The 21,446-nt window shown below is 49.2% G+C and overlaps 1 protein-coding gene across 1 annotated transcript in view; it reads right to left on the bottom strand.

The window, feature by feature from the left end:
* Positions 1-21,446, bottom strand: part of MARCH10 (membrane associated ring-CH-type finger 10) — a 110,257-nt gene that overhangs the window by 75,920 nt on the left and 12,891 nt on the right. The window contains exons 2-3 of the mRNA XM_019548484.1: positions 17,790-17,896; positions 14,905-15,060 (exon numbers count right to left, since the gene is read on the bottom strand). Coding sequence (XP_019404029.1) covers positions 14,905-15,060; positions 17,790-17,876 — 243 coding nt within the window. The 5' untranslated portion in view covers positions 17,877-17,896. The remainder of the gene's footprint in view (positions 1-14,904; positions 15,061-17,789; positions 17,897-21,446) is intronic.

Below are 21,446 nucleotides of genomic sequence, written 5' to 3'. Positions count from 1 at the left end.
GCTCTCAAGAAGGGAGTTTCCCATCTTATAAGTGTGCTGCTGGTTACTACTGCCCAAGTGCAGCACCCTGCACTTGTCAGTATTGAAGTGCATCCTGTTTTTGTTAGTCCACCCCTGTAACCTATCCAGGTCTTGCTGCAGTCTTTCCCTCCCTACTAGCGTGATCACCTCACCCCAAATTTTGGTATCATCAGCGAATTTAAACAGGGTGCTTTTCACCCTATTGTCCAAATCGCTGATAAAGAAATTGAACAGCGCGAGCTGTTCCCCACTGTTATAGACTCATAACTTCAGGGATAAATTGTTGGAGTATTATCCAAAGGCCATTAAGGGAAAAAGTATAAAAAGCAACATGTTGGTGACCACTCAGCAGACAGAGATTTCACACAAGTCTTAAAAACAAACTCCAGAAAGAACTAAAGGTCATAATGAAACAATCACCACTTTTGGCTCCAAAGGAAGATACAGTTCTTTTGCTTTGTTTTTTCTAATATAAATACACAACAGCATAGAAATGTAAGCGGGGAACCCCAAACACTCCCCTGCACACACAGTTCTTAATAATGAGTTGTTGAAAGCAACATAATAAAAAATATAAAATAAAATTCAGTGAATGAGGAATGTGCTCAAATCAGCAGCAGAAATGCAGCACCATTATTATAGAAACATTTTGCCACCCTGAAAAAGTACGTGGGAGAGGCAAGCACACCCAGCCAAAACATGCACTAACTGCATGTTTGAACTCCTGCTAAGGCCAAGTCAAAGCACTTGGCTTACAGACCAGAAGAGCCATAGTGCTTCTCAATACAGAATAAATGTATTAACTTATCTTTGCATTTGCCAACAATATACACATCAGGTAATGACTAATCTGAATATAATAACCTGATTTAAGAATAAAATCAATTCTAGAGGAGAAGGCAGCATTCATTCTCTAGGCTTGTTTCCTGATGGCTAAAATTGTAGAATATTTACGTATCTGAAAAAGCAAGCTCTGTTTTGGAGCATAGAACAGGGAAAAAATATGGCCTTTATTTCCTTTCTTAAACCGTTCATGTCCATTCATCTTCACTCTGGATTTACCACTTCTCCTTTAAGAGCTTGTAGGCAGATCAAACCTTTAACCCTGATCTGGAATTGGATCCTATTTTTGAGAGCTCTACTTGTAAATAACAGCGTTGAAAGCTGCAATACACATAGGGTGGGATTTTGTTTCCCTTTCTGGATCTAAATGGCAGTTTTCTAGTTGTGTAAGTTAAGGTTACCGTACAGATGGGTTTTCCCAGACATGTCCTCTTTTTTGGACCCCTGTGCTGTGTCCAGGCAGATTTTTTAAATAAGAGCGAAATGTCTGCTTTTTCTGCAATCCCTGGCTGGCTAGTTCCAGCTAAGAGCAGGGTGCAAGGTGATTGGCTGTTGGGGGTTACATGCTCCTGGAGCAGGCTCCAGAAAGCCAGGTAGAGACAGAGAGGGAGAGCATGTGTGTGTTTGTGAGAGACAGCGGATGCACGCGTAAGGTGAGAACTGCTTTGGCAGCAGGGCTGGGGTGGGGCAGGGGTCTCCGGGTTGGAAGTGAGGGGCACCAGCAGAGCTGGGTGGGGCAGGGGCTGCAGGTCCTGCCCGTGTCCCAGACTCTGTGCTGTGGGGCAGGGGCTGTAGGTCGGGAGTGAGAGGCACCAACAGGGCGGGGAGGCAGGGACTGAGGGTCAAGAGTGAGGGGCACTAGTGGGATGGGATGGTTGATGGTGGGTTGGGTGCACAAGGCACTGGCAGCACCAGGGGGCTGCGGGTCAGGAGTAAGGGGCATCAGCAGGGCTGGGGAGGTGTGGCAGGGGAGGTGTGGCAGGGTACTGCTGTTTGGGAGTGAGGGGCACTGGCAAGGCTGGAGTCAGTGGTTCTGGAGTGAGGGGCAGCAGCAAGGCTGGGGGGGGTGGCTTGTCAGTGAGGGGCAACAGAATGGGCAGGGGCAGGGCACCAGCTCGTAATTGCCCCCCGCCAGTGACAGGTGTCCTCTTTTTTGGACCTGGAAATATGGTAACCCTAGAAGTGGCATTGTTGCAGGTTGCAATTCCATCTGCCCTGCACTGTGGATGTGGAAGCATGTGCATATAGACTGAGCATGTGCAGAAGGCTCCACATAGGCCAGACAGCTTCAAGATTATGTACACATACCCATTTTGCACATGTATCTATCTAAATTCACAATGTAGCTCACCAGCATCCTAGAACTAATGGTGGTGGACTACAGCAATCCTATATTTTAAACACAACAGCAGAGTAGGTAGGACCCTGATCTAGAAACCCAAAGACCTATGTTCTAGGACCCCTTCCCCCAGAGAGGAGTTGAACCTGCACCACTTTGACTTGCTAACACAGTAAACTAATCACCACATCACAGGTTAGGCATTACTGAGCATCCCCTGGGTGCATCTGCACAAGACACTTCACTGCAAAGTAGACAATCTAAGTCGACACCGTCTACATGTGTAGAGCCTTTAGGCTATCGTGCAGTTAGCTAGTACATGCAAATTTAATCAGAGGTAACCTAGGCTCCAGGGGGCTCCAGCGGACAGGGAGCTCTCTGTCCCTGGTCCACGTGCTGCTCAGTTCCTAGCTCCCCACAGGAGCCAGGAACTGATCAGTGCTAGGACTGGGGATCTCTCTGCCCCCTATCCTGGCTCCCACCCACTCAAATTCCCAGCCCCTACCTGCCCCTGGAGCAGCTAGATCCTAGCTGTGCAGAGCTGCTTCAGGGGGCAAGTGAGTTGGGAACCCAAGCAAGGCAGCTGCCAGTGAGTCCCATGCCCTGCTTCACACACGGGACAATTCCCACCAAAACACCTGCAAGGAAGGGAAGCCCCACCTGGCAGGGGTGTAGCAGGGGCTGGGGAGCAGCCCCCGCTAGACTCCCACAGGACAAGACAGAGTGCGGAAAATGCAGCCAGCAGGGCTTGGACAAGTGGTGCCATCCCTGCCTGCCAGCCGCAAGCCCTCTTCCCCCCGTTCCCCCCCCAAAAAACAAACAAACTTACCCAGCCAGGTCTGGGAGCACCACACCACCCAGCATGCTGAGGGAAGCTGCCAGGAGGCTTGGAACTCACCTGGCAGAGGCAGAGTTAGCAGCACTGCCTCCGAGGGAGCTCAGGGGTGGGGTGGAGGGGAACTCACCTAGCAGGGTCCCAGACAGGCAGCACTTCCACCAAGCATACCGAGAAAAGCTCCAGGGAAGAGAGCAGGAGCCACACACCTGGCCCAGGGAGCTTGTGCCCCGAGGGCCCATGCTGATTGGCCCGGAGGGAAACCCTGGGAAGTTTAAAAGGAGTACGCCAAGCAGGGCTTGGCATTCAGCATGGGAAAAAAGGGGGACGCTGCAGCCAGACTGGGAGGAGGATCCTGCCACAGCCAAGACCTAGCTATCTGAACCCTCAGGGGATGCCAGGGAGACTGTGACCCCAAGTGAGGAATCAACCCGATGTGCTACCCAGATAAGTGAAGCCAGACAGCGGGGTGCTTACAGGTGGCCTACTGGCCAGGGTGACAGGGACACTAGGAGAAGGAGTAGCCCAGGGAGAGAGTATTAAACCCTCAGGAAAGAGGGCAAGAGGGGATATTGAAGACAGTGAGCCTCAGAGGGTCCTGGATACACCCAGGTGAAGAAGGGATTTGCCCAGAGGAACTGAGTAAAAGAGCCCACTGGCTCAGAGTAGCTGCAGACAGGGGAGCTGAAGCCCAGCATAGATTCTAAAGTTTTTCATTTGTGGTGTTATGTAGTAATCCTGAGCAGGGGAAGTATAGCAGGGGAGAGCCCAATCCCCTGCACACCTGAGTGCTGATTAATCAAGCTTGAGAGTCAACACCTGAGACCCAGTAGCATCTGAACGTGAACCCTGGGACTGGCAGGCAGAGACTCCATCTCCCCAGGATGCACTGATCCCAGAAAGAAGGAAGACTATGGCAAGTAGGGTTGAGACAATTGAGGCATGATCTGCCTAGAAGGCATGACCACAACCTCTTGTGAAGCCCACAGCCAACCAGGCCAGAGAGGAGCCAAGAACAGGCAACTTGCACTCAGTACCAATAGGAAGAGAGGACTTGTCACTCAAGAGGAAAGGGGCAGGGTATAGGGATGGTGGAGCCCTGTGGAAGACCGACCTCGCCTATACAACTATCACTAGAGATACCATCTAAAGTCCTGAAAACTAACCTAACAAAGACGTGGCAGGTCAGAGGGAGAGAGGACAAGGTAGAAGTCTCTGCGATTCCAACAGGATGAAGAGAAGTGGGAAAGCCCGTCCACTCACAAGGGGGTTCGCTGGCAGTTGTGTGTCCCTAGGGCCATGGGGTCAGGGGAGCTCTGCCCACTGCAAGGGCTGCTGTCTCCCAGCCCAGTGCACATCAGGTCCCCTCTCAATGCTCTTTTTAAAGAAGCAACAGGCAGAGCTCTCCTGGCCCTGTAAAACCCCAACTCCTGTAGTCTTTTACTGTGCAGTAAGCCTAATGCAAATTAATAGCACGTACAGATGTGCCCTTACTCAGTCCTTCTGAAGCTCGCCACCAGAGCAGCCAATAAAGGGAGATATGTGAAGCCAAGAAGAGGACAAGCTACAGGGGATGTGGCTCAGTGAAAGAAAGAAAGAAAGAAAGCAGGCCATAGGTCCTAGGCTAGGCCACTACTCCGCTTTTTCTCCCATCATCATTAAACACAAGGGCTCATCTTTAAAAAGATCACTGGAAAATGGCATGGCTACTAACTAAACTGTGGTGTAGTGGTTCAAACAAAGTCAGAAAGAAGTAGATTCAACCTGTCTGGTTGAGGAAGGCTTAGAATCCAAGTATCCAGCTTCCTGGGTGAGTGGTCTAAACACATAGTCATTAGGGCTAAAACATGGAAAGTCTCCCTTCCATTATCTTTTTTGAGTCTTATGCTCAGGTACATATGTATGTAGCTGCATACCTGCCCTACCAGTACCCAGCCAACTGCACATGCTTAATACAGACATGCTGACATATCCCCATTACAGGGAAAACAGAATCACAACCTGTGCGTAAATGGCAAAAATACCATTTAGAAGCACAAAGGAAAATAGAATTCCACCCACAGTTAAAATAGTATTTATGCTTGTAACAGGCCGCCCGCCCCAGCACCATCTTCCCTGTTAATCTGTGCATTACGTGGGGTGCCCTTGAACTCTTCTTTGGAACTCTTATGTCCCGCCCTCTACTTTCCTGCCACGTCTTGATGGAAATTATTGTTGTTGTTCTTGCGAGCGGGAGACTGCCTATTGTATTTTGTATGTTGGGGTCTTTTGCCCACCTGGGGCTGACCCCTGTTTTTGTCTAGTTAGGCCTCCTTGTCCAAAACCCACCACACAGGGTTTGACTCTGAGGGTCTAGCCTTCTCCAGAATGGGGCCTTGTTACCCTTTGGCCCCCTTGTCCTCTCTGGGCTCTCTGCAGCCCTGTCTCACTCTGTGCCCTCTCTGATGATCAATCTTTCTGTAGCTCTGTCTCCCACTGCACCCTCTCTCTGGGGCTTCTCACTTCCCCCTCTCTGGGGCAGGGGTCTCCACGCTGCCATGGGTCCCCTATGAGGCCCCCTCTATCCTGTTATAGTGTCACCCAAGCCACCGGTAAAAACAGCAAACCAAAACACAAGCCCCTGGGCTATAACTTAAATCCTAGCCACCCAGCTATAACATTATTCCAGCCACATCAGGGTGCTCCATCCTCCCCACCAGTCTCAGAGCTGTACCTGCAGTCTGGCCTCTCCCCTCTGCTTGCTCTGGGAGAGCTCCTTCCTCCATGGCTGCTGGCAGGGAACTGCCTCCTGGCCTCAGCCCTGGGATTTAAATGTGGGCCAGGCCCTGCCCCTTCCGATCAGCTGACTGCTGGCAGGTGTGGGTCACTAGCTCCCTCTGGTTGCCCTAGCTACCTGCACCTGGGTAGTTATCTCCTTTCTACAAGTAGCAGGCACCTTAGCGCCCTGCTACAATCCTCTTTAAATTGATGGTATGGACAGATATAACAATTGTATCAATATCAAAGGATACTTTTACAAGTTGTTAAGATGCAACTGCTATATCAGCATGAACCTGTAGCGCTACAAGTGTAGCAAAACCATGCCAACTGTAACCTGATTCATTCATGGGAGTCTTAACTAACTTGTATTGCTCCAAGATCATACAGATGTAATAACTGTGTGCCTGCCAGGCTTTTTTCACTCCTGAGGGTACCGCCTTTCTGTTGTCGCCCCACCCCAGGACCCTTGACAGCAATGTGGGTGTTCTTTCGCCGCGTCGCCACCCCCGCGCTCGCCTGCTACGTCTTGGTGTACCATCAATGGGGGGGTCGCCTAGTGGGTCCCTCGCTGTCTGGGTCTGACCCGGCAGATGTACACAGGGCTCTAACCACCCCTCCACCCTGGCCACATGCCACCTTCTTCAGCCGACCCTGTGGAGTCACATGGCCTATCTCGCCTGTCCGCCACCTTCCCTTATCCCTATCCCTTATACCTAATGGGTCGAGCCCCTATGGGTATAGAGGTGGCTCCAGACCCCCTATCCCTAGGACTCTAGCTCCAATAGATCCCGGTGCCAGTGGTCCTGGCGGCGACCCCGCCCCGATCAAGATCCTCCTTCGGGATCCTTGTCACCCTTCCACGCCCGGCGTTCACCTGGTTCCGGCAAGCCCTCTGTGATGGCTCCTCCTCGTCGCTGTCCCGTTTGGGTGCCTCTCATCTGCCACCAGCTCCTGGGGGCTGCTGCTGGCTCCCTCTCTCTGGCTCCCCTTGTTCAGTCTCCCCGTTCTTCCCCGGACGTTGCAGGGCCTCACACTCCTCCTCCGCCGTTGATGGATCCCCCACTCTGGGGCCATCCACCCCTTCCGCTGCAGTCGCCACCATTTTTATCTTCGCCGGCCGGCGTCTGGAGCTGACGTCACTGGCCGGCTGCAGCTGTATGAAAAGCTGACTCACGAGCCGCGTGGGTTTCACAGGAACATCGTCCCCTGGCGCAGCTGAGTTGCCGGTGTCACCCCGGTCTCCGGGACAAACTGCGGTAACCATCTACAGTGATACTGCATGATTCAATTAGCGTTTTTTAAAAATGCTGTAATAGTATATACTAAAATTAACACAATAATGTTGGAAAGGATATAAAATGTCATTATTAAGCACTGGAGGAAACTTGCCTAGATGTACTTACAGGTGTTACATTAGACTGACCTAATTAGGGTTAGATTGATCTAAATGCTCGATTGTCCAGGCATGCAAAAGGCTTAAATCACCCCCAAAATGGCATGCCCAATCTAAGTTAGTTCACTTGAGTAGGGGCAGTAACTTAAAACAAGCTCAGGTTAACCCAATCTAAGAAAGGGTTCTCTGGAACATCTGTAGGCAGAGGCAGCAGATCCCTGAGGATGGGAAAGCCTAGCTACTCACTCCAGCCCCAAGCCTGAGCTATTCCCACCCCACTGGTCCCGACTGTGCTATTTTTAGCTCCCTAATGCGCCTGCCAACCAGGCAACCTTTCCCCACTCTGTGGACCTGCTAGACCCTCCCCCTCGCCCACCTTGAGTTACTGACACTGAGCTCCCCACATGACTCCTGTGAGCAGCCAACAGCTGCATACACTGCTCCTTGTCTTCATGCATAGGTACATCTACATGTTACCTGATGCCAATAAGCAATGGGCTATGGCAATGTACAGTGCTCTACAGCAATGTACCAATCATGTGTCTACACATGATCACTAGCTACATCGCTGTAGCGGTGTGCTCCCCAAATATAGTGCATCACTATGGCAATGTAGCAGTGAAAGCATGGTGTAGTAACCACCCATACTGCACCATGCTTTAGTACTTTCCAAAAGGAAGTACTAAAGCATGGCACTGTAGCAACGTTACCATATGGTAATATGTAGATGCACCCCATGAAGCTTAAAATAAGCTGCATGAATGCGGCAAGCAACTGTAATACACCCTGGGAATATATATCTCATATTTGCCTCCTCCCAAGTTTCTTGCACCTTACTCTGAAGCAGCTCATACCAGCCACTGTCAGAGACAGCATGCTGAACTAGAGAGACCACCGGTGTGATTCAGTGTGTCCATTCCTATGTATCTATGTTACTGTTTACTGTCTATTTTAATATATTAAAACAAGTTCAATTTTAATAGTGTACATATAAAAACATTCATGAAGAATTGGCAAATCCAAATTCTATTCCTTGCAGGTACCTTTCAACTGCTCTTCACCTGCTGAATGGATCAGGCACCCCAAATGGGATGCCTGATTCCATTGTTCAGCTCCACAGTTATCACAGCAGTTATTGAATATAATTCTGTAAAATAGTTTATACACAGATAAAATTTGTGAATGATAGTATATACAGCACTGAGAATGTGAATATATTTGTATGCAAATAAAATCAAAACAAAAAAAATTGTGATAATACTTGTATATTAGTGAGAGAATTTGTAAACATTCATCTTCTTAGTGGTCCCACATCTGAAAAGTTGTTTTATCCCACTGTTTTAGTCTAAGTTATTCCAGTTAGACTGTAACACATTTTTCATCAAAACTGGCCATAGTTGAAACTAATATTTGGGTGTTAGTTTCATTGGTGTGTCATGCTATAAAAAGCATGTTTGGGATGAAAACCTGGTCCTGCTCCTCACATTGGGTGCATCCACACATGCAAGCACATGCACTTACAGCAGCTCAAATAGAAGTGGTGCAAATCTGAGCCAGGGCTTTTTGCCGCAGTGTACATGCTCAGACATGCACTTTGTGGTGGAGCAAATTGTGCCATTTGGGGCAAAAAAACCCTGCCAGGATCCTCCCGGATCTGCAGCCAGGGGGAGATAGAGCCTAGGACCAGCACCTGTACTGTCCCCAGCAGTATAAAAAGCTTCCCTGTCCTGACCCCAGCAGTACAAAAAACTGCCCTGGCAAGTAGCTCAGGGCTACTTGCTCTCAGGAGCTTCTAGGGCCCAGCCAATTGGTACCTGGGGACACTACCCCTTGTCCCAGCTGGACTGCTGCAGCAGCCCTGAGACTTCCCTGCACCCTCTACCCACTACAGCAGTCTGGGGTCGGGGAGAGCAGTGGGTGTCCCCCCTCCTCCAGCCCCCTGACCCCTTACTTATGGCATTGGAGCCCTGGTGCTGAACACACAGCTTGGCAGGCCACGTGTTTCAGCACCAGGGTGAGGAACCAACCACAGAAATGGTCTGGCAGCCAGAGTATCTCCATGGAGGACCCAGCCTTCAGTTGTCTCAGGCCATAGTCCAGGACTGTGCCCTGCCCTACTTTTTTTAGCTTCATTTTTTTTGGACCCCTGGATTTTTCTTATGTGTGGAAGATTTTTTCATTCCTGCACGTGCCTCTTGCCCGGCCTCAAAGGGGTTTGAGATGGGGCAAGAAGCACGTGTGTGTTCATCTGGATGCACCCATTGAGGTCAATGATGCAGACAACAGGCCCCAGCACTGCACTGCTCCCACCACCTCTGTTTTTTTTCACATAGATTCATAGATGTTAGGGGCTGGAAGGTACCTTACAAGATTATCAGGTCCAGTCCCCCTGCACTTGGGCAGGAAAGACTGCTGGGGTCAGATGACCCCAGCAAGGTGGGCATCAAGATGCTTTTTGAATATCACCAGGGTGGGTGACTGTACCACCTGTGGGGGGAGCCTGTTCCAGACCCTCGGAACTCAACTCGTAAAGAAGTTTTTCCTTATGTCCAATCTGAAGCAATCTTCAATTAGTTTGTGCCCATTGTTTCTTGTTTTTCCCTGGGGTACCTTAGTGAACAGATGCTCCCCCAGGCCCTGATGTGTACACCCCTAATATACTTATAGTCTGCCACTAAGTCCTCTCTGAGTCTTCTCTTCTCCAGGCTGAACAGTCCCAAGTCTTTAATCTCTCTCTGATGACCTGTTCTCCAACACTCTCATCATGAGTGTGGCCCTCCTTTGGACTCTCTTAAGCTTCTCCACACCCTTCCTGAAATATGGCACCGTGACCTGGACACAGTACTCCAGCTGCAGTCTCACCAAGGCTGAGTAGAGCAGGAGGATGACATCCTTAGTCTTGCTCAAGATGCATCAGTAGAGGCATGCCAGTGTTTGATTAGCTCTGCCAGCTACTGCATCATGTTGGCTCATGTTCATTCTGTGGTCTATCATGACACCCGGTCTCATTCAGTTGTGGTGCTCGCAAGCATTGCACCGCCTGGCCTGTAAGTGTGTTGCAGATTATTTCTCCCCAGATGGAACACTACATTTCTCCGTATTGAATATCATCAGGTTAAGATCCACCCACCTCGCAAGCCTGTCCAGGTCAGCCTGTACTGCCAACCTAGTTGCTGGAGGATAATGCTGTCCTCAGGCCTGTTTTATATGTTCCCACACAGGGCTACCCTTGAAAAGTATCTAGAGGCTGCACCTGGTGCAGAATGCAGTGGCCCACCTTCTGACAGGAGTAGGTTACTCTAGCATCTGCACTGGCTCCCAGTAGCTTTCTGGGCATACTTGAAGGTGCTGGTTTTGACCTATAAGGCCCTAAATGGCCTGGCCCCTAGATACCTAAAGGACTGCATTCTTCCTTACATTTCATCATGTTTCCTAAGGTCAGCCAAGGGCAACTTCCTGCATGTACCATAGTATGTCAAACCTGCTTGGTGAAAATGTGAAGGAGGTCATTCTTAAGAACAGCTCTTCAGCTCTGGCACTCCCTCCCTCTTGAGGCCCACCAAAGCAGAGGCAGGAAAAATACAACCTATGGGCCAGATCCAGCCTGCCAGGCACTTTCTTCTGGCCTGCAATGCCCACCAATTAACTGTACCCACCCAACCCTTTCACCCATGACAGTGGGATCGAGGCACTCATATAGACACACTCCACCTTGCGCCTTGCTCCCACCCTTGTGGGCGGCAGGGCTCGGCCCCACCAGCACACAGCTTCCAGGCAGGGCTCCTACTGCCATTGCTGCAGCTGCCAGGGGACCTGCTCAGCTTCCCCGGCATCCTGCTGCAGCTGGGTGGGAGTGGGGAGTGTGGGGCTGGGGCTGGCAGCAGCATGGAGCCTGCCTCTGAGGAGTGGTGGCAGCGCAGAGCTCAGGTGGGCAGGGTGTGGGTGTGAGGGAGGGTGGGAGTTAGGGGTGGGACTTCTAATCTCAAGATGGTGACCAGGGGGTGGGGCACTGTCAAGGGGCAGGACTATCCATGCAGCCCTCGACAACTCACCAAAACTCATTAACTGTCCCCTCATCAGAAATAATTGCTTGCCCCTGCACCAAAGCCTGAGTCAGGACATCTTTTGGAAGGGGTACAAGCTTTTCTTATTTAGGCAGGTGTTTAGCAAACAAAGCTAGTCTGAGATATTGTATAAGGGCCTCTATTTTATTGTAGTATTTTAGTTTCCCTGTTAAGTTGTTCTTTTCTCTTACTGTAAGTTGCCCTGAGGCTTTGTTGGGAAAAGAGCCATATAAATTGTATAAATAATAAACGAATACATGTAAACCATCTGCAGAGGTCCCAGAAAGGCCACTATGATTCCTGGAGAAATCCAGAATTAAGAAAACATCTAAACCAGAAGCGAGCAATAATTTTGGATGGAGGGCCACTTAAGAAGGTTTGGTGAGCTTTCGAGGACCACATGTGTAGCCCCGCCCCTTCACAGTTACCCTGCCACCTGGTTGCCATCTTGGGACTGGAAGTCCCATCCCTAACCCCTGACCTTTGCCACTAGAAGTCCTTCACCTTGCCCCCCCAAAATACTCCTTTTGGGAGGGGGGGGTTGCCATCTTAGGACAAGAAAAAATACAAATCATACACTAAAAGTCAAACACCTACTATAGCTTATTTTCATTTTATTACAAAAAATAGTTTTGTCATGATTTGTGTTTGCATAGTATATATAGAGGTGATTGCATAATAACTCTTAGTTATATAAGAGCTACGTAAGTAAATTCTTAGTCTTGTATATTGTGGGGGGGGTGGTAGAGTGTGTGTGTGTATGTGTGTGATGGGGGTGTGGTTGGAGGGGTGTGTGGACGGAGGCTTGTGAGGGGGTAAGGCTGTGTGGGGGGCATAGGGTTTGTGGGGTGTTGTGTATATATGGGGTGTTCTGGGAGCAGGCTGTGGGTGTTTGACACTTGTGGGGTGTGAAGGATGGTGGCGGGGATGAGGGACCCCCCCATTCCCCTTATGGCACAGCAGCAGGCAGGGGCGCTTGGGGCACTTGTGGCCAGCACTGATACCTGGTGGGGCATGGCTCCAGCCAGTGCTGCACATCGCAGCATGGGGTACAGCCCCCGCTAGGCAGCCTCTATCATCGATGCTCTACCGTGAGCCCCTCCCACCCGCGGCAGGCAGAGCCCCTGCCAGCATTCCTGCAAGCCTAGGCTCTATGCTCCTGCCATTCTTGGCCCCAAGGCACTGGCGCAGGTCCCATGCTCCTACTCACTGCCACTTGCCTCCTGCCTGCCACTGCTGCCCTTCTCCTGCCGCTTTCCCACCCCCCGCCCCCCACTCTACTGTTCCAGCACCATGTCCCAGCTGCTTCTGGGGTCCCAGTGCTGCAGCTGGGAGCCATGTGTTACAGGAATGCAGTGGGAGGGGGGAAGCAGGTGAATGGCTGCAGCAGGCAGGCAGGAAGGGGCAGCAAGCAAGTGCATGGAGTGCAGTGAAGTGAGTGGGAGGATGGGGTCCGCACCAGTGCACCGGGTCAGCATGATGGGGCCCAGAGCGGGGTGGCAGGAGAATGGGGTCCGGGCTGTCAGGGGCTCTATGCAGCCAGGCTGTGCTGCTCCAAGAGGGAAAGGAGGAAGCCAACCCGGCTCCATAGAGACCCTGGCAGCCCGGGCTCTGCGCTCCTTCCACCCCACTCTGGGCCCTGATGGCACTGGCCCTGAGCTTCTGCTTAGATGTTTCTGTGCTCCGCATGCCCACTTGCTGCCCCTTCTCCCCACCTGCCACAGCCATTTTCCTGCTCCCCATCCCCACCCACTATGTTCCAGCAATACATGGTTCCCAGCTACAGTGCTGGGGCTGCAGAAGCTAGCCCAGCTGGCCCTGAGAACCTGGCAGATCACCCACAGTCCTCCCCTGCATCCCTCCCCACCTCCTTATCTGCATTTCCCTCAGTGCAGGGAGGCAGGAACAGCCCCAGGCCAGAAGCCCCCAGCAGCCCCTGCCAGGCAGAGCCTTCCAGCTGGGGCTCGGGGTGGAGTGGGGGGGCGAAGCTGGGTGGGACTTGCTGCTGAGGCTGTTTAGTTCTGCCACCAGCTCCCCCTGGGTTCTACTGCCCCAGATTCCTGTCATTTTTGACAGGCAGTAAGGGGCAGATAAATATTAATTTTCTAAATTTTTTAGGGGCCCTGCGGACCAGATGGAATGGCCTAGTGGGCCGGATGCAGCCCGCAGGCCATATTTTGCCTACCCCTACTATACTGGAACAGAACAGAAACTGCTACTTGTGTGTGGCTGGGCACCTTTGGTGCCTGTCGCTTCAAGAGGTTTGAGCAGGCTGTGGAGTAGCAGCCAGCAGGTGCGATGTAGCCTAATTAAGCAGTCACATGACTATGGGAGGGCTCCCAGATTGGAGGATGGGGTGGAGCAGCCTCAATATAAACCCAAGCCCTCAAACCTGAGTTGGTAATTGTTATAGGGGTACTGCTGGAGTAATATTGGCCTGCTGGAAAGCTGCTGCTCTCAGAGTATGTGATGGTTAAGGGTAGGAACTAGGGGGATGGAGGGGGGTCCTAGTTCTGGGGAATGACCTAAATCTATACCCTGCTAGGGTTGGATAGTATGTTAGGGCTGCCTGTGGTAGGGTGGTCCCCAAGAAATGCCATATCAGTACCTCCCTAGTGAAAGGCAAGTATGAGGTGCCATATAGCCCCAGCCCCTATGACCAGGGAGGGGACAGGTGAGGGGTGCAGCTGTCATCAGGCTTGGGACCCAAGGGACATAAGGCTGGGAGCCCCAGTGAGGGGGGTAGTGGGCCCAGTGAGGGTGTGTAAGAAGGCTGTGTAGAGTAGGGTCTGCAGGGGCAAGCCTGAAGGATTGTGGTGTGGGCTGGCCTTAGAGACTGAATGAGCTGGGTTTGGAGGGGCCTAAGAAGGTGGACCTGTATGAGAGAGAGGGCAAGTGGCTTAATAACCTGACTAGAGAAACCCTTGACTAGTCAATGCTGAGGCCAGGACCAGGATGGTCAAAGAGCCAGAGTGCCCACTGTGAGGGATGCCCAGAGCCAGGGACCTGGGGTTCCAACATGCCTAGAAATGAGGCCACTGCTGAGAGGAAGAAGGGTTCAGGGAGCTTGGCAGCCCAGAATGAGGGTGGAGCAGACTGCCTGAGAAGGGGGGTATCCAGTTGTGGTCTGAACACTAGATGGGTATAGAGTGAAGTCCATTGTGGGGCTGGAGCCATATAGTGATGCCATCTGTGAGGCATGGGACATGGTATAAAGGGATGTTCAGAGCCATGTATTATATGCCCTTGGCATTGGGCAGTAAATGTGCAGTCTCCCATTTTATAAACAACTAATTGGATGCATCAAAGGCAAGGCAGGTGGGCAGATTGCCTTAGACAGGTGAGTGGGCCAATGATTAAACTGGCTGTGAGATGGCCCTGTCATATCCTACTACTCAGTTTAATCAGAAGCTCTCATAAGTGTGCTCATCCATAATTTTACAGAAAAGAAATAATTGCTGGAATACAACATTGTGGATCCCATGACATAAGTAAATTTTATGGCTGTTTCTCCCCAAGCATTCCTTGCTAATTGCTGCTTGTATTGTGGAAACTGTATGTAATGGTAAGAAACTGCTCCATTACAATGTTCTCTGCCACTTGAGTATCCTTTAAATTATGAAGATCTGTGTGCCTATAGTTTAAGTACCTGTCTAGTAACTGGTACAGCTGATATCCATGGTCTTTCATAACTGCGTGTAGAAGACAGGAAAGATAGGGTTTTCTGTCTCTGTTCAGGCCTGGTATGTTGCTCTTGTCTCTTCTCAGCCTGTTCTTTATTCTGCTCCTGTTGTCTTAGGCATGCCTAAAGAACAAAACATATATATTTTTCCTTCTGGATAATTTGCTACTTAATTTCAATTACAGAGCACCTGGACAAGATGATCTCATCTCAAATTGTTCTGCGGTCACACTTTTCACAAGACCCATCACATGAAAAAGTATTAATCTGTTGAATAACTAAATCCACCACTGATGGGGAATAATTAACTGCCCTGGTAATTGAGTAATCATGGTAAATGCAAACAGCAGAGAGAGAGAGAGCCCATCACCACAGAATCAAAGTGCACTGAAACCTGCATAGTCAGGTGTCCAGTGGTTTTTATGGAGTTTCTTACTCTTTTCCCCTCATTTTAATACAGAGGCTTCTCCTGGGGAGCAATGGTTTTGTTTGCTTGTTTTTTATTTACCACCCTGCTGGAAAATTATGGAAGTGTCGTCTTCAAGTAGGTAGGTCTTGCAATGAGCCTGCAGAATAGTTAGACTGATTGATCTGATTCCACAGCCAAATCCTCTGAACCCAGAACATTTTTGTCACTACACTGATCTACCAGGATGGAATAGCCACAGCATCAAAGAAACCAGTTGCCTGAGGATTTCCTCAGATAAAAAAGAATCCCTAATAGTATAAGATTGGCACATTTAGGTTCTTACATGTACCACCCCTGACCTCTAGAACATGTGGCATAACTGGGATAAATAACCAGACTGCTTTTTAACTCTGCTGATCCCCAGCTGCCAGAATGACTTGTGGAACTGTGTGTCAGGACTTGGGGCTAGTGCCTGCCAGCCGAGGATTGGTGAACTGCAAGGTATCTTAAAAAGAAATATTGCTTTGGCTCTCCTAGCCTGCTTCAAGCACACCTCGGCCATTCTAAACCATGCATTATTGGAAGTGTGGTACCTCACAAAGCCACAATGTGATGGGCAATTTAACTATGAGTACACTGAGGATTGTTATAGTATCATATTTTATTTAAATCCAAAGCAAGGTATCTTTCTCCTTCATTCAACAATACTGAGGAGGAGTGCAGGGTAGATCATGCAGTGCTGGGGGGGAGCATGGAGGAGATTTCTCCAGTACTGTGCAAAACATGGGAGATTGTGCAGTGCTGGGGGAGTGCATGGAAGAATTTGTGCGGTAAAGTGGGGAAGCCTGAGGGAATTGCAATGCAGGGTGAGGGGAGTACAGAGCAGATTGTGAAATGCTGGCAGAGTACACATGGGAGATCTTGCTGTGTGGAGTGGGTAGTGCGCAGAGGACACCGCATACTCCCCATCCTGCACCAGAGGTCATGCAGCAGTAGGGGAGCTACTATGGCTCTGGTCCAGACCCAGGGCCAGGAAAGCGGCCAGGCCTGGAGCTGCCATCTCTACTGCTGCTGGCCTGGGCCAATGGCACTGTGCTTTGAGCCCCAGGCCTGAGCTAGAGCCAGAGCTAGAGCTGCCACATCAGGTAAGTGGAAGAGGGAGCAGGCACAAGGGTGAAATCAAGGGGCTTTGGAGGACAGGCACTGGGGAGGAAGGTAAGTAGCAAGGGGGACATGTGCCAAAAGATGCAGTTTTCTTTGAGAAGCTAGTAGCACAGGAGTTGCTTTTCCAGCTTCTTACCCTCCTACTACTGCTTTCCCTGCCACAAATTTAAGACAATCCTGTAATAATTGGATTCTATACATGGAAAATGCTAACACATCTATAATTTTCCATATACAGATCTAATTATTAAGACTTTGTCTTAATTTTGAAGTCATCTTGGATTCAGGTAAATATAGTATGTGCCTATATATTTTATGTATTTTTGTAATTTTCAGCACTAATTTTAGTTAGGTTCTTGAGTACAAACATTCTAAGAGTTTCTTGGAAAGTGAGGAATGTGAGCTTGATTCTCATAAAGCTGTGAAGGGCCTAGAATATAAACTTCAAATTGCACACTTGGGGGGTCAAATGATATAACCAAATGGCTAATGGGTGAAAGGTGGGTAGAACCATCATCAACTATTACAACCCCATTCTAGAGAGGATGACAGGTGCTGTGCTTAATGCCGTTTTCAGTTAGATGTTGTGTTTCAAATGTGTCCCACCCATTTAGATGCTCTGGTATTGGGTGACAGAGGTGCCTATTTCTGTACACCTGAAACAAGCAAACTCCACAGGGGAACAGGACTTTAGATATACCTTGGGCCTAGCATTTCCCATTGGCTCACTGTGGGCACCTTTTTTGCCCCTTTGGGAGGAGCCTAGATCTCCCCACTCACTTGTAGGGATCCTAGGTGCCTGATTCTGTTGTGCTGAAGGACCCTTCTGGGGCAAGCTGCCCATATTTTAGGTACTGTGATGCCTAAGGCAGGCACAAATTTTGATTTGGATCTCACTCTGAGTCCTTTGGCCCTACTTTGGCAAACACCCTACCTAAAGCAAACAACTAAATTTTACATATGTGAGGTAGATGAAGAGTGCACAACATATAGTCCACTAGGGTAATCCCAGTGGTCCACTATAATTCTACTAAACTGTTTTTATTTAAATGGAAAAGGAATTCAAAGGCAAATCAGGAAGTATTGTGTCCTCACTGGTCATTTATTAATTTCCACCTGCACTAGTGGAATAATGAACCATCATGTAACAAAATACAAATTTCCTATTAGAAATAAACAGCTTAGAACAACTGCACTCAGATGTTTAAGCATTTGCCAATGTTCCATAAGACTGAACATAACTCAAGTAACTGACCAATTTATTGCTTTCTGGGCATACCTGATATTCTGAATCCATCTTGTGCTGTATTTCCCTTGCATACTGAGAATCATTGATGGGCTTCTGTCTTTCTCTCTCTTTATACATTGCAGTAAGTTAATCAGAACCTGCATAAAAAACATATTTTTTCTTAAAGATAAAAATCATCTTATTTCTTCAGTTTTATTATGCCTGCCTCTTTCAACATATGTTAATTGCTAGCAGTTAGGGAGCAAAGATGGCTCTGCGTAAAAAGTCCTGCCTTTGTACTAATACCTGTACAGCCTTCACTAACTAATTAAAAACCGTGTAATTACAGAGTAACCAAATACTAAATGAATTTGCTATGGTCATTATCAAGAAATCGGAAGCAATGAGATCTAGTAGTTTAGAAGACGGAAACTAGGAATCTGATCAAAGTAAATTTTCATTAGGGTTGAGTACTGGATTAATCCAATATGTACTAAAGGCAGGAAACTTGCCTATTCTGAGCAACTGCTATTGACTGAGTATCTGTCAAATTTTTAATGACCTATATTAGAGCTTGTTCCTGCAATGCACTAGGTGCTTCCTGATGGCACAAATATCCTTGATTGTCAGTGAGCTCAGTATTATTCAAGAGGTTCTCAGCACCTTGTATAGTTGGGCCATAGTATCTTATTGTTGTTTGAAATATCTGATCTAAGATCAGATCTATCACTAAAGGCAACTACTCAGTGATTCCACTATCCTATCTGCCAGTGCAAGTCAGGATGACAGTCTCAGGAGCTAGTGGGTACAACTCTAAAACAAGTAAAAGTGAATGGACTTGGGTGACTACATGAAATATCTGACAGAATTTAACCCTACCTCCAAAAGCACAGCTAAGGAAATTGGAAAGGAGGCTTCTTCATTTTCTATAAGTTTTGTCCTACCTCAGTTTGAAATGTAACCATACAGAATACCAGAATGAAAACAAAACTTTTACTATATCAAAATATAATAAATTGCTGTAAGACTTTTCTGTATCGCTAAGAAAGGCCTTTGCGCATACCTTGCTTGTTTAGAAAATAAGAAATTGTAGAGCACTTTTTTATTAGATTCCTTAATACATGTCTGGAGATGGAGGCACTTCCTGTAGCAGCAGTATTACCACAACAATATATAAAAATATAAACAGTTTAAAAATATATATATCCTGAAAATAAATAAAAAGACAGAATACTAAACCCAGAGATACTGGAACATGTAGGACTTGCACACTTGAAAACTACCATCAAGAAGAAAATATTGTAATCGATTGACCATGTAATGAGAATGGGAGAAAACTACAGCCCCAAGAATATTTTGTATAGTGAGATTCAAGATGCCTTTAGAAAGTGAGGTTGCCCTCTATAACAGTACCATAATATGTGCAGAAATTATATGAAGTTGTTCAACATCAATGTAGAAAACTAGGAGGAGCACACAGAATCCTGTGTAACCTAGAGCAGGGATGGGCAATATATGGTTTGTGGCCTGGATTCAGCCTGTCAGGCCATTCTATCTGGCCTGTGGGGCCCCTAAAAAATTTAGACAATTACTATTAATCTGCCCCTGGCTGCCTGTCAAAGATGACAGGAGCCAGGTGCAGTAGGACTCGGGGGGGGGGGGGAAGCCACAAGTGGGGTGAAGCAGCTGCAGAAGCAAGGCCGGCCTGCCTGCCTCTGTCTAGCAGAGGGTTCTGGCTCAAGACTGGGGCTGTTCATGCCTCCCTACACTGCGAGGAAATTCAGATAAGAGGTGGGGGGGAGGCAGGGGAGGACCATGGGCAACTGTCCCAGTCCTCAGGGTAAGGCCAAGCCAGCTGCTGCAGTCCCAGTGCTGCAGCTAGGAACCACATGGTGCTGGAGTGGCCAACACAGGGTTGGAGAGGAGCTGCAGCAGCCACAGGCAGGGAAGGGGTGAAAGCAATAGTAGGTGGATGGGGAAGGGGCAGCAAGCAGGTGCACAGAGCACAGCAACAGCTGGGTGGGAACATGGGGTTCATGCTAGTGCACCAGAGCTAGGGCCAGCAGGGGCCTAGAGTGGGGCAGCTAGAGCATGGGGCCTGGGTTAGCAGGGGCTCTGAAGCTAGGCCAGCTCACCCTCTCCCTGCTGACACAGCCTGGCATGGCTCCATAGAGCCCCTGCTGGGGCCCATCCTGTGCACCTGACACCCCACTCTGGGCCCTGCCAGCGCTGGCCCCAGTGCACTGACATGTCACTGTGCTCTGTATGCCTGTTCACTCCCACTTGCCCTAACCTGCTGCAACCATTTGCCCACTGCTGCCACCACTCCCCTCCACCCCCACCTGCCACTCTGGCACCACGTGGTTCCCAACTACAGCACTGGGCCACAGAATGCAACAGGAGCTGCGCTGGCCCCTGTGATTCTTGGCTGGCTCCATGTGGTGCTAGCTGGCTGGTCTGGCTCCTGCTGCATCCTGCAGTCTTGGCCATGCAGCTGGGATGTGGTGCCGGAGCAGTGATTGGTGGGGATGGGGAAGCTGCAGAAGGGCAGCGGTGGCAGATGGAAGGGGAAATGGCTGCAAGCGGGAGCAAGGGGGCGTGCCAGTGCCCCAGGTCCAGGAGCAGCAGGAGCACAAGCCCAGGCTTGGAGAAGTGCTGGGGAATGGGGACAGCTCTGCCTGCTGAAGGGAGCCTGTGAGCAAATCCTCCCCCTCCACACATTCACAGCCCCCCACAAGCCTCATATCCACACACCCACATACTCCCACACCTATCCACCCCACCACGAACCCCACACACATCCCCACACACACACACAAACCTATACCCAGCCACCCACACCGCTCTACAATATACAAGAATAAGACTTCATTTTAAGTTATTATGCAATCACCTCTGTACACCATACATGCATATAAATCAGGACAAAAAGAATTTTTTTAATGAAATTAATGAATGTTGAAGTAGATTTTTTTTATCTTTAGAATGTAACTTGGTATTTTCCTGGTTCCAAGATGGCAAACTCTTGTTGAAAGGAGTACCTGGGGGGGGCAAAGGGAGGGACTTCTGGTGGCAAAGGTCAGGGGTTAGGAGGTGAGACTTCCAGTCCCAAGATGGCAAACAGGGGGTGGGGCACATGTCAAGGGGTGGGGCTACTCTTGTGGCCCTCAGTGGCTTGCCAAAACTTCGTAAGCAGCCCTCCACCCAAGATAATTGCCTGCCCCTGACTTAGAGGGAACAACTGGTACTGGGTACAGCTCAACATGAAGAAGCTTCGATCCAGAGGATGGAAGCAAAGCAAGAAAGAAGAAAGCAGCATGCTGTAAATTGTGACTCCAACTCAGACTACATAGGGATCTGCAAAACTTGTAACAAGCAGTGATGCTCTCAAATTGAGCTTGTCAGGCACAAACGGATTCATTAGGCATCCAACTAGACCTCTTATATGTACATCATAATCCAGGTTGCTCACCATATATAGTGTGAGCAAGACAAAGATATTTACCTTATTGTTAAAACTGTTTGGTTTTTTTGTTTTTTTTTCCAATGCCTCACTTGCAACCTTAGCATTTCATAAACATAGGAGGGTGTGACCGCCGGGTTGTGATTCCCCTTTCTTCAGTAGTTCTAGTCTGTAGGTAGATGTCACTATCCTCTTGGGACCGCTTCAGTATCAGAGCAGCTCTCTTTCGCCCAAGTCCCCAACCT

The sequence above is a fragment of the Crocodylus porosus genome, unplaced genomic scaffold, assembly GCF_001723895.1.
Source record: "Crocodylus porosus isolate Cpor-Errol unplaced genomic scaffold, CroPor_comp1, whole genome shotgun sequence".
Classification (NCBI taxonomy): domain Eukaryota; kingdom Metazoa; phylum Chordata; order Crocodylia; family Crocodylidae; genus Crocodylus; species Crocodylus porosus.
The sequence above is the reverse complement of the archived record's forward strand: the minus strand, read 5'-3'. Positions and strand labels throughout refer to the sequence as shown.